The sequence below is a fragment of the Eucyclogobius newberryi genome, unplaced genomic scaffold (assembly GCF_026437365.1).
Source record: "Eucyclogobius newberryi isolate DKJ021-1_F unplaced genomic scaffold, fEucNew1.0.hap1 SCAF_4, whole genome shotgun sequence".
In the NCBI taxonomy this organism is placed as follows: Eukaryota; Metazoa; Chordata; class Actinopteri; order Gobiiformes; family Gobiidae; genus Eucyclogobius; species Eucyclogobius newberryi.
In genome coordinates this window covers 6,236,440-6,253,089 of record NW_027316056.1, presented here as the reverse complement: position 1 = coordinate 6,253,089, position 16,650 = coordinate 6,236,440, and the positions used below count along the sequence as shown (strand labels likewise).

Sequence of the window (16,650 nt, the reverse complement as noted above, 5' to 3'; positions counted from 1 at the left end):
GCTTTTAATGAGAAAATGAATCAAGTATTGCAATTAGGGATGAGACAATAAGTAAGAATATCGTTGATCACAAGAAAAAAGGTCGACTAAAATCGTTTTGTTTATTATTTATTTGTACAAACACATTAAACTTAAAAACAAAGAAGAGGATTTGCTTTTTTAATAAAAAGCTAGTTTGCATCTGCAGTCGCTGTTAAAACATTACAACTAGTATAACATTCTCAAACAGTTTCTATCATATCAGTTTATAGTGACGCAGATGTTAAAATATTTACAAATGCTTTATAATTTAACAATGTAAAGAATGGTATGAGAACAGACACAAGGTGAACTGGACTGAAGCAGGCACAGTTGATTAGCGAGAATATATTTTCTATTTTATTTTGAAAAACTAAACTGCAGTTATACCGCCAGACTTTGGTATTTGGTTTGTTGTTTTCACTCGTAACAAAGTACAGTTCTATAATAGTTGTTTAAACATGGAACTTAGTCAGTATTACAAATATATCCATAATACTTTGCTAAACTCTGCAGTTTGAATTATTATTGTGATATTATGGTTGGTCACAGATATTTTGTCCATGATAATCGGGACACAAAATTGCAATATCGTCCCATGTTTATTTGTAATATCCAACTGGGACAGTTTTGTAGTGAACTAAAGCTGCAACAGAGAATCTGTTTTTCATTTATATATATATATATATATATACATATATATATATTCTCAGTCACCATATTTACATAATGCTTTGGGTAAAAAAATATTTAAAAATGTCAATGTGCAATAGAAGTTAGGGCTACACGACAGACACGAAAGACTGTGATATATTAATGTAATTTTTGACGCAATCATTTCTGTTACATTAAAACAAAAATGCCTAATTTACAAGTCCAACTGCCTAACAAAACATAACGACTCAATAGAGACAAAACCGAGGCAAATTTGCGCCTAAACGTGGAAAAAATATGCATAAAATAACACTAATACTACTAACATAATTCACTTTTTTATTTATTTTTAATCTGTACATTTCTGTCAGATGAAGGACCTTGTTGTTATTGTGAGAGTGTTGCGGTTTCAATTATTATTATTAGGCCCGAGCGCCACAAGCTGGCGAGAGGCCTATTAATCTCGTAAGGCCGTGCGAAGCACGGCTGCGAAAGTGCGCACGTAGTGCGCACGAAATCGAGCGCGAAGCGCTCGCCCACTTCCAAACACTCACTAACGCACTCCTTCACTCACGCACGCCCCGGGCATACTAATTAATAGTAGGAAAATGGAACATTACCGTTGTAAACGGGCGAAGCCCGTGCAAAAGTGCGCACTAAACGAGCACTTTACATTGGGATGACGACCGCGAAGCGGTCGTCATCCCCATATAAAGCACTCATTTGCCCTAAGTAGCTCACGAATACGTTCCCCATCTCTTGCATGTTCCGTGCATATAAGCATGTAATGCAAAAATTGAACATTATTACTGTATAGAGGGCCAAAAACACAAAGTGGGCGGAGCCCACTCAAAATTAACGAAAGTACCCGTCAGTGACCAGGGACCCACACCATGAGGTAGGAAAGCGCGAGCGCTTTCCGAAAATGTATAGTTTATGATATTTGAAAAATGGGAAACATTGTTTTCGCATCGGAATATTCTTCTTCTTCTTCTTCTTCTTCTTCTTCTTCTTCTTCTTCTTCTTCTTCTTCTTCTTCTTCTTCTTCTCGGGACCAACCCCCCTATTTTTCACCCAGTGAACATTGACGAAAAGTCACAAAAATTTGCACACCTCTAAAAATCGTGCCTCTCTACATTCTGGCTATTTCCCTTTTCTAAAATAAAAAAATTGGCGCGTCAGCGCCCCCAAATGTACCAAAAATGCATTGAGAGATGGGAAATGACCCAAAAAAAATCTGATCGTAGAATCATGAAATTTGGCGCAGAGGTAGATGGTGACAAGAGAAGTAAAAAATATTATTACGGCAACGCCGTCCGCCCAACCAAATGTCGGCCATATTGCTTCAAAAATGGCTAAACATGATTTTGGAGTTTTTCCAAACGTCGTACTTTTACGAACTCCTCCCAGGGCGTTGGCTCTAAAAAGCTGAAATTTGGTGAAAATGCTACTGAGGAGTGGGACATCAAAAGTTATCCAAATTACATTGATACCTCTCACGGTCTCTGTGCGGCGAAGCCGCAAACTGTAGCTAGAATTTCAGAAATCTCCCATATTTAAAATTTCTGCCGTTTGCGCAGATAAAGTCCGAATTGCGTCAAATTAGAATCAGTTGTTAAACTCTTTGCCCTAAACCCACTTGAAGTGAAATAAATTCATTTGGCGCCACAGCGCCCCCTACAGATTTTATATGGAGGTTAAATGTTTAGTTTTGCGAAATTATATGAAATTTGACACACAACTCAATTTTGGCATCTCCATCAAAAACGTCAATGAGACCCATGTCATAATTGTTATGGCGTTGCCGTAACGATGACCGAAACCTTCCATGTTATTCCAATGGGGAAATCGCCAGAACATGTTTACACTTTATACTTTCACAAACTCCTCTTAGGGCGTTAGCCCTATTAACCTGAAATTTGGTGAGACTCATCTTCAGGGGTGGACCATCAAAAGTGATCCACATTTTTATTCAAAGAGTCACGGTGTCTGTGCGGCAAAGCCGCACATTGTGCCAAGAATTCAAAATAAAATTGCTTTTTGATGGTAAAACAAAGGGGAGAAGATGTGACAGCGTCACAGATTCAGCAGTAGGCGCAATAAAAGGACAATTGGGGCGCGTTAGCGCCCCCTCCTCTTGCGGCGTGGCGGCGGCGTGGCGAGGGCCGATCATTGCCGCTTGCGGCTATATTTATTATTATTATTATACTTATTCGATATATTGTGCAGTCCTGATAGAAATAATCGTTGGGCGTGGCCTGATCCTGAACGTTTACAATATTTGGCAGCTGTTTGGTGCAGCAGTGATTCTCTTCAAGCCTCATTAACTCATTATTTTTAAGCATGAATGTCTCTTAATGCACTGCTTCACACATTTACGTCTCACTAAGGCAGCTGAGGTTTAACCGAGAGGACCGAGAGGACCAAACGGAGCTATTTTTGATATTTCTTTTTCAAATAATATTAAAGTATGAAATGTGCTACTATTTTAACACTTACAAAGGATTTAAGCATAAACGGTTCTATAAAACTGTATATTGTCTTAGCGGGCCGAGTAGAGGTTATACTCCACATTCCGAGTGGCAGTGAGTGGCAGAATTATAGAGCTCAAGTTGGAAGGTCACGAATGACAAATACCTCCGTTACCATGGAAATCTGCCATGTTTATTGCTGGTGCGCTGAACGTCCATAGAGATACATTAGCTAAAACATTGTGAAAAAGTTGTCAAAAAGCCATGGAACAACTAAATAAAGTGCTGAAGTGAGCATTGTTTGTGTTCTGGTTATTCTATAACCAGATTTTCAATATTTTGGCTTATGAAACATTCCTGATACATTCCTCTTTACTGTTGGAGGGTCTCCGAGTGGTCAAAAATCAAAACAAGTGGGACAAGTCAGTGGTTTTGGAAACATCTGCTGGGACATGGGACACAGAGTTGTCCCAGGTAAAAGGGGACGTCTGGTCACCCTAATTTATCACCCTTAAATCTCCATTGGTTTAGCATTAGGCTAACAGAACGTGCTAACGGATGTGTGACACTGATAAAATGCGTGTTTATGCTTTTTTCAGTCTCATTTCTGTCCGTCGTGCTTTTGTTTTGCTCAAATGAACTTGACAGGGCCAAATGTAAAGTGAAAGTAGTTTCTGGTTGTTCTTGTTCTTGTTGTTGTTGTTGCGACTGTGCAGAGCTGAGCTAGCTTGTATGCTAACGACGGTTGGAGATTAAAGACACTTCAACTGCCGCGTAACAATTAATTTCCTCAACAAACGGACTCAGAAACATCTTAGTTAAGGAGAGAAAGGTCATGAGTTCAACCGTGTGTGATAAAATCTGTATCAGTGATAAATTTGAGCGTAGCAGCAGTGTGACGTTGTTCATCTGCTTTTCTACAATTGTTTACTTGATTTTCTTCTATTAGACGTCAGGTAAAAACTAAACATTCAGCAGAGTTGTAGACTTTTACATTCATTATAAGATTTTAGCTGCTCTTTCATATTTTAGTTGCGTTTTGCGCTCTTTGACATTGACTCTGATGCGTTTTTGCCACTCACTGCTAACGCTCATCATCTGCATAAACTCTTATAAACTAAAGCGAGCCAAGCACCAAAAAGTGATCACGTTTGAGAGTGAAACTGCAAGAAGTTTGTAAATGTACTGTCAAAATCAACCCTACATTTTAGAAAGTGAAAAAAAGTCTCTCTATACCAAGTTTACAATGGGCAATATGAATGAATATGTTTACAAGCATTTAAAGTGTGATATTGTAATGTATTTGATGTATTTTGAATTGAAATGCTGAGATTCTGATTGTCGCGTCTTTAGGGCTGAACTCTGCTGCAGATCATAGTTAAAGTCACTGAATGTTTTATATATGATTTTGTGTTTTGTGAGGACGGGTTTTGAGCTGGTCTGTAATGAAAAACTAAAAACAGGCACAAAAATAAACGACAAAAAGGTTTAAAATTAAGTCGACTGGAGACGTTTTCCTTTTGATTGAAATATTTCTCTGAGATATAATATATATCTAATATCTAAATATGATTTAAAATTAACATTTTCTTTTTGGAATATATAAACCACGAAATGAAAACAATTAAAAAACAAGACACTAACTGAAACCATAAAAGTGTAAAATAGATGGATGCACCGTTTTCCATTTCATTGTTTCATAGGTGCACCATGTGGAATGTTCCATAGTATGGCATTAATGTATCTATTTGTATTTGTTCAGTTACACAAAAACATGCATTCTTTCAGAGAGAGGAGTCCCCTCTCCACAGATCTGATCTGGAGGCTCCATAGAAATAGGAAAGTTAAAGTGCGTATGACAGGTTTGTATGATTTTCATTGTTTGGTGGGATGAAACCTGTTGTAAATATAAATTGTTTTACAACAAGAAGAGAAATAAAAAAAATATAGAAGTTGTGTTTGGAAACACAAAGACTCAGACTTAATTTACACAAACAAACTCGTCTTTCTGACCATTTAAACTTTGATTCATCTAAATAAAGGTGTTCTCATGCATTTTCATTTCTGTAATATTAAAGGAGTTTTGGTTGCTAGGAAACAGTCATGGGATTTCCTAATGATGTCATCCTTTACAACCAGGAAGTTAAAATGATAAAACAATTGCTTGGATTCAGTTTGTAAAATCTTTAGAAAAATGTTAAATACAATTATCTTAAGTGCATTTTAGTGAAACAAGTCGTCCAAACTGTCATATGCTTTAAATGCTCTACTGTGGAACATTCCAGGCAAAGCAACAACATCTCCATGGAGACGAAACCCTCACAAGGAAACTTACTAGAGCTGCAACGATTAATCAGCCACTAAATAATAATAAATTAATTAATAAATAATAAATGATAGTGTTTTGATCATCGTTCTCTGGACTAATCAGAATCACTTTATTCATATTATCTATCTAGAAGCCTTCACTCGGCATATTTCAGCCTTTATTTGGTTGAAAATGTGTTTAAAAAGTACAACATTTGGCTATTTGTGAAGCAAAACCATGGCCTGGACACGTTCTGTAAAATCTAACCTTTTAAACACGCCGACATCACTTTTAAATTGACTGTGTTAAATGAACTTTTGAGTTGGATTTGAATGTTGAGACAATCACGGAGCGAGTTTGGAACGAACTCTGAACAATAAACTGTCGTTTGATAATATTTTTTTTTCTTCAGATTTTTGAATGTTTCACTTTTACTTGTGTATTTTAAACATGCACTGTCTAATGTCACCAGTTTGCTGTGAATAAAGTGGATTTCAATACAAAACTGTTCTGGAGAGTGTTGTTGTCACGGTATCAAACGTTTGTGTTTTAGGTAAAAAACACAACTTGATTTAATGGTTTAGTCCCTATTTGGACCTGGTTTAGTCCCTGTTTGGACATGGTTTAGTCCCTGGTTTAGTCCTGTTTATTCCTCTGTTTGAGCTGGTTCAGACTTGGTTCAGCTTTCTTTGTTATGTTTTCCTTAAGTTAGTCCTGGTTTAGTTCTTCTTTAGACCTGTTTCAAACCTGGTTAAGTTCTGGTTCAGACAATAACATCTCCTGGTTCGGACCTGGTTCAGACCTAGTTCAGTCCTGGTTCAGACCTAGTTCAGTCCTGGTTCAGTCCTAGTTCAGTCCTGGTTCAGTCCTGGTTAAGTCCTGGTTCAGACCTAGTTCAGTCCTGGTTCAGTCCTGGTTCAGTCCTGGTTCAGTCCTGGTTCAGTCCTGGTTCAGTAGACCTGGTTCAGTCCTGGTTCAGACCTGGTTCAGTCCTGGTTAAGTCCTGGTTCAGACCTGGTTCAGTCCTGGTTCAGACCTGGTTCAGTCCTGGTTCAGTCCTGGTTCAGTCCTGGTTCAGTCCTGGTTCAGACCTGGTTCAGTCCTGGTTCAGTCCTGGTTCAGACCTGGTTCAGTCCTGGTTAAGTCCTGGTTCAGACCTGGTTCAGTCCTGGTTCAGACCTGGTTCAGTCCTGGTTCAGTCCTGGTTCAGTCCTTGTTCAGTAGACCTGGTTCAGACCTGGTTCAGTAGACCTGGTTCAGTCCTGGTTCAGTCCTGGTTCAGTCCTGGTTCAGACCTGGTTCAGTAGACCTGGTTCAGACCTGGTTCAGACCTGGTTCATAGTCTTGACTGGTCCTCTTTACTCTGTGCTCTTGGTCTAGGTTAATCTTTGGCCCTAGAGCGACTTTAATCTGATTTAATCCCATTAGAAACCAGTTTGTGGTTTACTCCATGCTCTGGGAATATCCTTATATAAAGTAACATTTTATATTTGATCACATTTTGTTGCCCGTAGACTTTATTAGACACATTTTTCACACTTTTCATGCAGATTGTAAATAATCGTGAGTAAAAGATTTGAATAAACTGATTTAATCCTGATTGTTCACACTTTTAGAAATGTATGCAAAAATGACTAAAATATGTGACAAAGACAAAAATAAAAGAGAAAATGTTTAATGTTTATTCTTTGCACTTTGTCTCTAAAATACACATTAAAAATCCAGTTTACTGACACAGATCTAATTATTTTTATTTTTATCTTTATCTTTTTATTTATCTATTTTATTTTATTTCCCCCCCTCCATTCCCTATTAAGATAGGAGAGGAGTTTTGTTAATAAGAGTTTTTTTTAAATGTATTTTTTAATTTATTTTTCATTTAATTTATTTTTTTATTATTTATTAATTTTGTTCATAATAGTTCTATTAAGAATGTGTTTTCGAACTTCCTATGATCTGTCCTTTCCTCCTGTTTCTACTGCGTTGTAACAACGAAATTTCCCCTTGTGTGACATTAAAGGATTATCTTATCTTATCTTATTGCGTTGTCTGATTATTCTTATGAGGGTGTATTTCACCTATGACCAGTAGGGGGCGACCACCCTCCCAAATCTCCCTCTGTCTGTGTCGTTATTGTTGTTCCGGGTTGTTTTAGCCTTTTGTTGCTAATGCTGGAGCTAACTCTGCTGAACCGTCCGTAAAATGTCTCTTAAAAGCCAAACTCTGCGGGACCTGGTGGTGGAGCGACTCGTCGTCGCCGCTAATGAGATTTTTGAGCTGTTTGAACGCACATTTGCGGAATACGAGGAGGAGTTTCTGCGCTCAAAATCACCGCGAAAGCCACAAAAGCAAGATCTACTGTCATCAGGGCCTGGTATTTGTCTTATTATATTACAGTTTTTGTTTTTTTTATTTCCCTCTGATTGTGTTTAGATTCTAAACAAACAAAAAATACACCAGACAAAACATCCAGATTCCGCTTTTGGATGAATCTGACCCACAAATTATATTTTTAATTATTCTTATAGAAATTTTGTGGAAACAAAACATAATTATATAAAACTAGAAAACGTTATATTATTTCGCCTCAGACTGTTTGTACTAAGAGAAGACGTGTTTATGTCAAGGATTGGGCGCAATGTTTCCATAACAGTTTATAAAATACGGAACAAAGGGTTTTGAGTCTAAATCAGAATTATTTTTATTCATCCCTGAGAACAGACCAGCAGAGGAACATCTATTTTTGAAAATAAAGACTTTCTTAAAATGTTGTGACTACTGAACCCAACTAGTTTTGCATTTATCTGAATCAGAAACGATTTTATTGCTACTGTCAGTGGACAAAATTAACAAACATTGGAGCTTGCGTTTCTGAATTTACTCCTACTCCAATTTTTGTTATCCTTGCCTGGAAAGTTCCACATTAAACGTGCCCATCTCCATGAAAACAGCAGATAGGGCTGCGGATTAGGGAAAAAATAGAATGGACTGTTGTACTCTAAGTAGAAACACAGACTTTAGGAATAAATGTTAATCATTTTGATTAATCGATTGTAGTTTTTGTTTGTTTTTAGCAATAATAACTGTTGTAATTGAAATGCAAGTGTAAGAACGTGTGTGTACATGGTTTGGTCGAGGTTCAAATATATTGCACAAAATGTGAATGGACCATAAAATTAATACCAGAAATATCACTAAATACTTTTGTTTGGAATAATACAGTTTCATGTCTGGCAGCATGAATAAACCATAAGATTAATATGATAACCTTGATAACCATTTAGGCACTGCTCTATCCATCTGAAATAATTATATTATGAAATTATGGAATGTAAACGTAGCCTAGGGAGTTTTTAGAAACCAAAACTGTCAAACATACAACACACTGTCCAATTATTTCTGGACTTAACCGCGTTGTACATTGTTTCCTGTAGGTTTCCAGTCGGTTGTTGTGCCTTCAGAAGTGAAATATGAAGATAGAGAAACGCCAGTGGAAGCTCCATTCTCTTCTTTCCCCTTCAAATCTGAAGAAATGCTCGACAAATCGTGTTTACGCCAACAGCAACAAGAAGAACCGACTGAACAGCTGTATGGAGAAGAGGAGCCGGGCTGCAGCTTGGACATGATGAACGAATTCGAACCTTACAGCTGTTCAGACACAGAGAATTCAGAAGATTGGGACGCTTCCACTAAGAGGAAAACAAAATCGAACGGACAATCATTTAATCAGGACTCGAACGAAGATTTTTTCAGCGGCAATTACCAAAATCCAGAGAACAGTCAATATGGATGGACTGAGAGTGACGAGTTTGTAAGAAAACGGGAAAACGCACAATCGCTGACATATGATGACAAAGAAGCCAGGACACAAGACAAACCATTCAGCTGTTCGGTTTGTACAAAAACCTTTTCCCAGAAGCGCAATCTAAAATCCCACATGCGAGTGCACACGGGAGAACGGCCGTATCATTGCGTGCCGTGCGGCTTGAGCTTCAAGTTTCAGCAAAACTTCTCCCAGCACGATTTGACGGTCCATCGCAAGGACAAGCCGTTCAGGTGCAGGGTTTGTAAGAAAGATTTCGTGGATGAAGGTGAAATGATCGCGCACAGAAACAGCCACAACTCCTCCATCAGCTGCTCCACGTGTAATAAGACCTTTACTTGTAAAAAGTACCTGAGGAGACATCTGGAAAGGTGTCCCCGGAAGAAAAGAACACCAAGGAGCTTTAACATGTAAACTAAAAACATCAAATACAAATGTCCTGAAATACAATACAAATGTCCTGAAATACTTAAAAGTGCTCGATGTAACTCTTCTGGTGGAGGGTCCGGCCCGCCTGCTACAGAAGCTTGTGTCCAGTCGTTCTCTTTGGGGCGGATTGGTACGGTCCAAATGGTTTCCTCTGTCTAATTCAGTGGTTCTTAACCTTTTTGGAGGTACTGAACCCCACCAGTTTCAGAAGCGCATTCACCGAACACTTCTTAATTGTGAAGATAAAATATGATTTTTTCAAATTCAAAACAAAGGTATATATTTTACTGGTGCACAAAATGAACCGTGCATCAACATTACTGTGTTCAAAGAACAACATTTTCACACAAAAACATAATCATGAATATTTACTGCAAATCAGTGTGACTTCTGCTGTTGCCTTTCAGAGGCTTTACCTTGGCAAGTGCCACTCTCATGTCATTTTCGCAACAAAGTCTGTTCCTTTTCTTAATTTTTATGTCCAGCATCCTCAAAAAGGATTGCTCGCAAATATATCATATTATAGTATAGTAGTTATAGAAAAGGACAAGGGAAATAGCCCCAGAGGCTGACCTTTTGGCCCTTTTGGGGCCAGGCTGGTGCCAAAACCTAGCCCAGAAAGGAGGGCTTTGATACAGGCTCGACTCAAGGGCCTTTTCTGTGGCCCTTTTGGGGCCAGGCCGGTGCAAAGACTAAGGCAAAAAAGAAGAGATTTCATACAGGATAGACTCTGGGGCAATTTTTCTAGTCCTTTTGGCCCTTTGGAGGCCAGACTGGTGCCAAGACTTAGCCCAGAAATTAGCATTTTCATACAGGCTACACTCTGGGGGTTCTGGCCTGGTCCTTTTTGCCCTCTTGGGGCCATGCTATTGCCCAGTCTTATCCCAAAAGGGGTTTTGATACAGGTAAGACTCTGGGCGATTTCCCTGGTCCCTTTGGCCCTTTTAGGTGCAAGCTGGTACCAAGACTGTGAGAGCCAAGTTTAGTTGATGTATATGTTCGTATGGAAATCTACACAGTGTTGATATTTTGTTATAAATGTGTAATTTTATGTTTCACGGATAAATAATTTAGTTGTTTAAATAAGCTAAATTCATTTGATCACATTTGTTTTATTTGTAGAATGTATTTGTAGTCTTTTGCCTTTTCTGACGTAAATGTGTTACTGTCACTTTAAGAGAACACGCGCGGAAGGAGCGCAGGAGAGAGCGCAAAATACAGAGCCAAATGGTTTTCTTACCGTAGTATTCTATTTTTTGAGAATTGCTGTATTTGATTACTCCTGTAAGAAGCGTCACAAAACTGTGCATTAAACTTTAACAACTATTTTTTACATCGGAGTCCCGTGGGAGTTATTTCTCATCAATTAAAGTACACGAGTAATACCATCGGCAAAAACAAGACCTCAGCCACACAAAAACTTTGCCCAGAAAGGTGGGCTTTGATTCAGTCTAAAATATTAAGAAAGAAATCACACGACGTACATCACGACAGTCACAAGTCGACTACTGAGCACCAGATTCCCTGCAGCACAGACGGGACAAGCGGGGCGGGTCACCAATCATATGAGTCTGATGAGTGTCTTGACCTCCGCCGAACACCTGAGGTTCAGGTTAAGAACCCACTGGTCTAAAAGACACAGATTATGCTAAATTAACCTTTTCTCTCTTTCAACCATGTTCATGTTTTATTGAAGAAGACGAGAAATAGAAAAATATATTTAAAAATGTCAAGGAGACTCAGACTTTGGCATAATTTACATAAATAAACGTATTTCTCTGACCATTTAAACTTTGATTCATCTAAATAAAGGTGTTCTCATGCATTTTCATTTCTGTAATATTAAAGGAGTTTTGGTTGCTTTGGTCATGGGATTTCCTACTGATGATGTCATCCTTTACAACCAGGAAGTTAAAATTATAAAACAATAAGCCTGAACCAGACCTGGTTCAGTCCTGGTTCAGTCCTGGTTCAGTTCTGGTTTAGACCTGGTTCAGTCCTGGTTCAGACCTGGTTCAGTCCAGGTTCAGTCCTGGTTCAGTCCTGGTTCAGACCTGGTTCAGTCCAGGTTCAGTCCTGGTTCAGTCCTGGTTCAGACCTGGTTCAGTCCTGGTTCAGACCTGGTTCAGTCCAGGTTCAGTCCTGGTTCAGTCCTGGTTCAGACCTGGTTCAGTCCTGGTTCAGTAGACCTGGTTCAGTCCTGGTTCAGACCTGGTTCAGACCTGGTTCAGTCCTGGTTCAGTAGACCTGGTTCAGTCCTTGTTCAGTAGACCTGGTTCAGTCCTGGTTCAGACCTGGTTCAGACCTGGTTCAGTCCTGGTTCAGTAGACCTGGTTCAGTCCTTGTTCAGTAGACCTGGTTCAGACCTGGTTCAGTAGACCTGGTTCAGTCCTGGTTCAGTCCTGGTTCAGTAGACCTGGTTCAGACCTGGTTCAGTCCTGGTTAAGTCCTGGTTCAGACCTGGTTCAGTCCTGGTTAAGTCCTGGTTCAGACCTGGTTCAGTCCTGGTTCAGTCCTGGTTCAGTCCTGGTTCAGTCCTGGTTCAGACCTGGTTCAGTAGACCTGGTTCAGACCTGGTTCAGACCTGGTTCATAGTCTTGACTGGTCCTCTTTACTCTGTGCTCTTGGTCTAGGTTAATCTTTGGCCCTAGAGCGACTTTAATCTGATTTAATCCCATTAGAAACCAGTTTGTGGTTTACTCCATGCTCTGGGAATATCCTTATATAAAGTAACATTTTATATTTGATCACATTTTGTTGCCCGTAGACTTTATTAGACACATTTTTCACACTTTTCATGCAGATTGTAAATAATCGTACGAAAAAAAATTTGAATATCCATCCATTTTCTGCCGCTTTATCCGGGGCCGGGTCGCGGGGGCAGCAGTCTGAGCAGGGACTCCCAGACTTCCTCTTCCCCAGACACTTCCGTTCCCAGGCCAGCCGAGAGACATAGTCTCTCCAGCGTGTCCTGGGTCTTCCCCGAGCCTCCGGTGGGACATGCCCGGAGGCGCCCAGGAGGTCTCTCCAGAACAGATGCCTGAGCCACCTCAGCTGGCTCCTCTCGACGTGGAGGAGTAGCGGCTCTACTCCGAGCTCCCCCCGTGTGGCCGAGCTCCTCACCTTATCTCTAAGGGAGCGCCCAGCCACCCAGCGGAGGAAACTCATTTCGACCGCTTGTATCCGCGATCTTGTTCTTTCGGTCACTACCCAAAGCTCATGACCATAGGTGAGGTCAGGAACGTAGACCGACCGGTAAATAGAGAGCTTTGCCTTTCGGCTCAGCTCCCTCTTTACCACAACGGTCCGATGCAGCGACTGCATCACTGCAGCCGCTGCACCGATCCAACTGTCGATCTCACGCTCCATCCTTCCCTCACTCGTGAACAAGACCCCGAGATACTTGAACTCCTCCACTTGGGGCAAGGACACCCCACCCACCTGGAGAGGGCAAGACACCTTTTTCCTGTCGAGAACCATGGCCTCGGATTTGGAGGTGCTGATTCTCATCCCAGCCGCTTCACACTCGGCTGCAAACCGTCCCAGTGCATGCTGCAGGTCCGGGTTTGATGGAGCCATCAGGACAACATCGTCTGCAAACAGCAGAGATGAGATCCTGTGGTCCCCAAACCGGAAACCCTCCGACCCCTGACCACACCCTCCGACCCCTGACCACACCCTCCGACCTCTGACTGCGCCTAGAAATTCTGTCCATAAAAATTATGAACAGAACCGGTGACAAAGGGCAGCCCTGGCGGAGTCCAACATGCACTGGGAACAGGTCTGACTTACTGCCGGCAATGCGAACACAGCTCCTGCTCCGGTCATACAGGGACCGGACAGCCCTGAGCAAAGGGCCCCGGACCCCATACTCCCGGAGCACCCCCCAAGGGACACCCCGAGGGACACGGTCGAAAGCCTTCTCCAGATCCACAAAGCACATATGGACTGGTTGGGCAAACTCCCACGAGCCCTCGAGCACCCGATGGAGGGTATAGAGCTGGTCCAGTGTTCCACGACCGGGACGAAAACCACTCTGCTCCTCCTGAATCAGAGGTTCGACTATCGGTCGGATTCTCCTCTCCAGTACCTTGGAATAGACCTTACCCGGGAGGCTGAGGAGTGTGATCCCTCTGTAGTTGGAACACACCCTCCGGTCCCCCTTCTTGAACAGAGGGACCACCACCCCGGTCTGCCAGTCCAGAGGCACGGTCCCCGACCGCCACGCGATGTTGCAGGGACGTGTCAGCCAAGACAGTCCTACAACATCCAGATACTTTAGGTACTCAGGGCGGATCTCATCCACCCCCGGAGCCCTGCCACTGAGGAGTTTGCGAACAACCTCAGTGACTTCAGCTTGTGTGATGGGCGAACCATTCCCCGGTCTCTGCTTCCTCTTCAGAAGACGTGACTGAGGGATTAAGGAGATCCTCAAAGTATTTCTTCCACCGTCCGACAACATCCCCAGTCGAGGTCAGCAGGCCTCCACCCGCACCGTAAACGGTTTTGGTGAGGCACTGCTTCCCCCTCCTGAGGTGCCGGACGGTTTGCCAGAATTTCTTTGGAGCCGACCGATAGTCCTCCTCCATGGCCTCCCCGAACTCCTCCCAGGCCCAGGTTTTTGCCTCTGCGACAGCACGAGCTGCGGCTCGCTTGGCCTGCCGATACCTGTCAATGACCTGTGGTGGCAAAAATCTCTAGTTAAGACAAAGAAGCAAGTTGTCTCGTTTCAAAAGTAAACTGTTTAATCTTGTGGCTGAATCAGAAAGAAACTCGTGTGGACTCGGCCATTCTCATAGAAGGCCGAGTCCACGCGTCTGTCTCTTGCCTGCTTCGCAAAATGTGTGTCTCCCAAATCCTCCCGTCCCACGTCTGTCCCCTGCCTTAAATCACAGATGGTCACATGACCACACACACACACAGAAGGAGCAAATGGGACATCAAAGAAACAGTGGTTTCAGGAAGGAGACAGTACATAACATTTGCATGAATTCAATTCACATGTCTTGCCTAGTGTGAAACATAACGTGGGACTTCCAAGCCACTCCAGGAGGTCCGGACATGTAAATTTCCAGGCCAAAAGGGGTTGTCAGGCTGTTAGAACTAAATCTGATTAGAAATAGGATTGAAAGTTAAAAGTAAAGGGCCAGATTATATTTTTTCCACAACAGACCTCAGGAGACCTACAAGCCAAAGTGGCCTGATAGGCCTCCTTCTTCAGTCTGACGGCATCCTTTACTTCCGGTGTCCACCACCGGGTTCGGGGGTTGCCGCCACGACAGGCACCGGAGACCTTGCGACCACAGCTCCGGGCAGCTGCATCAACAAGACGGAGAACATGGTCCACTCGGACTCAATGTCCCCAACCTCCCCGGGACATGGGAGAAGCTCTCCCGGAGGTGCGAGTTGAATACCCTACTGACAGAGGGCTCCACAAGACGTTCCCAACAGACCCTCACAATGCGCTTGGGCCTGCCAAGTCTGTCCGGCTTCCTCCTCCGCCAGCGGATCCAACTCACCACCAGGTGGTGACCGGTTGACAACTCTGCCCCTCTCTTCACCCGAGTGTCCAAGACACGCGGCCGGAGGTCAGATGACACGACAACAAAGTCGATCATTGACCTCCGGCCTAGGGTGTCCTGGTGCCATGTGCACTGATGAACACCCTTGTGCTTGAACATGGTGTTCGTTATGGACAATCCGTGGCTAGCACAGAAGTCCAATAACTGAACACCGCTCGGGTTCGGATCGGGGAAGTCGTTCTTCCCGATCACCCCTCTCCAGGTGTCACTGTCATTGCCCACGTGGGCGTTGAAGTCCCCCAGTAGAACAACGGAGTCCCCGGTCGGTGCAGTGTCCAGTACCCCTCCCAAGGACTCCAAGAAGGCCGGGTACTCTGCACTGCTGTTCGGCCCGTAGGCCGCCACAACAGTGAGAGACCTGTCCCCCACCCGAAGGCGAAGGGACGCGACCCTCTCGTCCACCGTGGTGAACTCCAACACGTGGCGGCTGAGCTGAGGGGCTATAAGCCCACACCAGCCCGCTGCCTCTCCCCGCGGGCAACACCAGAGAAGTGGAGCGTCCAGCCCCTCTCGAGGAGATGGGTTCCAGAGCCCAAACTGTTCGTGGCGGTGAGGCCTACTATATCTAGTCGATATCGCTCAACCTCCTGCACAAGCTCGGGCTCTTTCCCCCCCCCAACGAGGTGACATTCCATGTACCCAGAGTTAGTCTCTGTGTCCGGAGATCTGGTCACCGAGGCCCCTGCCCTTGACTGCCGCCCAGATCTCTTTGCACCGGCCTCTTATGGATCCTCCTGCGGGTGATAGACCCACGGGAGGGTGGCCCCACGTCGCTCTTTCGGGCTGTGCCCGGCCGGGCCCCGTGGGGAAAGACCCGGCCACCAGGCGCTCGCCATCGAGCACCCATCCCAGGCCTGGCTCCAGGATGGGTGCTCCGGACGACGTAAACTGTGGGCTTCTGAAAAGAGGCTTCTGAACCGATCTTTGTCTGACCCGTCACCTAGGACCTGTTTGCCTTGTGAGACCCAACTAGGGGCTTGAAGCCCCCGACAACATAGCTCCTGGGATCATTCGGGCGCTCAAACCCCTCCACCACGTTAAGGTGTCAGTTCAAGGAGAGGAAAATTTTGAATAATCTGATTTAATCCTGATTGTTCACACTTTTCTTTTGAAAAACATTCAAAAATGACTAAAATAATGTGACAAAGACAAAAATTAAGAGAAAATGTTTAATGTTTACTTGTTCTTTGTACTTTGTCTCCCAAATACAACAGTCACACTAATAATCCAGTTTACTGACACAGATCTGATTATTGCGTTGTCTGATTATTCTTATGAGGGTGTATTTCACCTATGACCAGTAGGGGGCGACCACCCTCCCAAATCTCCCTCTGTCTGTGTCGTTATTGTTGTTCCGGGTTGTTT

At 43.1% G+C, this 16,650-nt stretch overlaps 1 protein-coding gene across 1 annotated transcript; it reads left to right on the top strand.

Moving 5' to 3' along the window:
- The first annotated feature begins 7,603 nt into the window (after positions 1–7,603).
- LOC140377574 (uncharacterized) lies at positions 7,604–10,980 on the top strand. Its single transcript, XM_072463028.1, has 2 exons — positions 7,604–7,825; positions 8,886–10,980. The coding sequence occupies exons 1-2, from the start codon at positions 7,654–7,656 to the stop codon at positions 9,686–9,688; spliced, it is 975 nt and encodes a 324-aa protein (XP_072319129.1). The 5' UTR covers positions 7,604–7,653; the 3' UTR covers positions 9,689–10,980.
- The last annotated feature ends 5,670 nt before the right edge of the window (positions 10,981–16,650 follow it).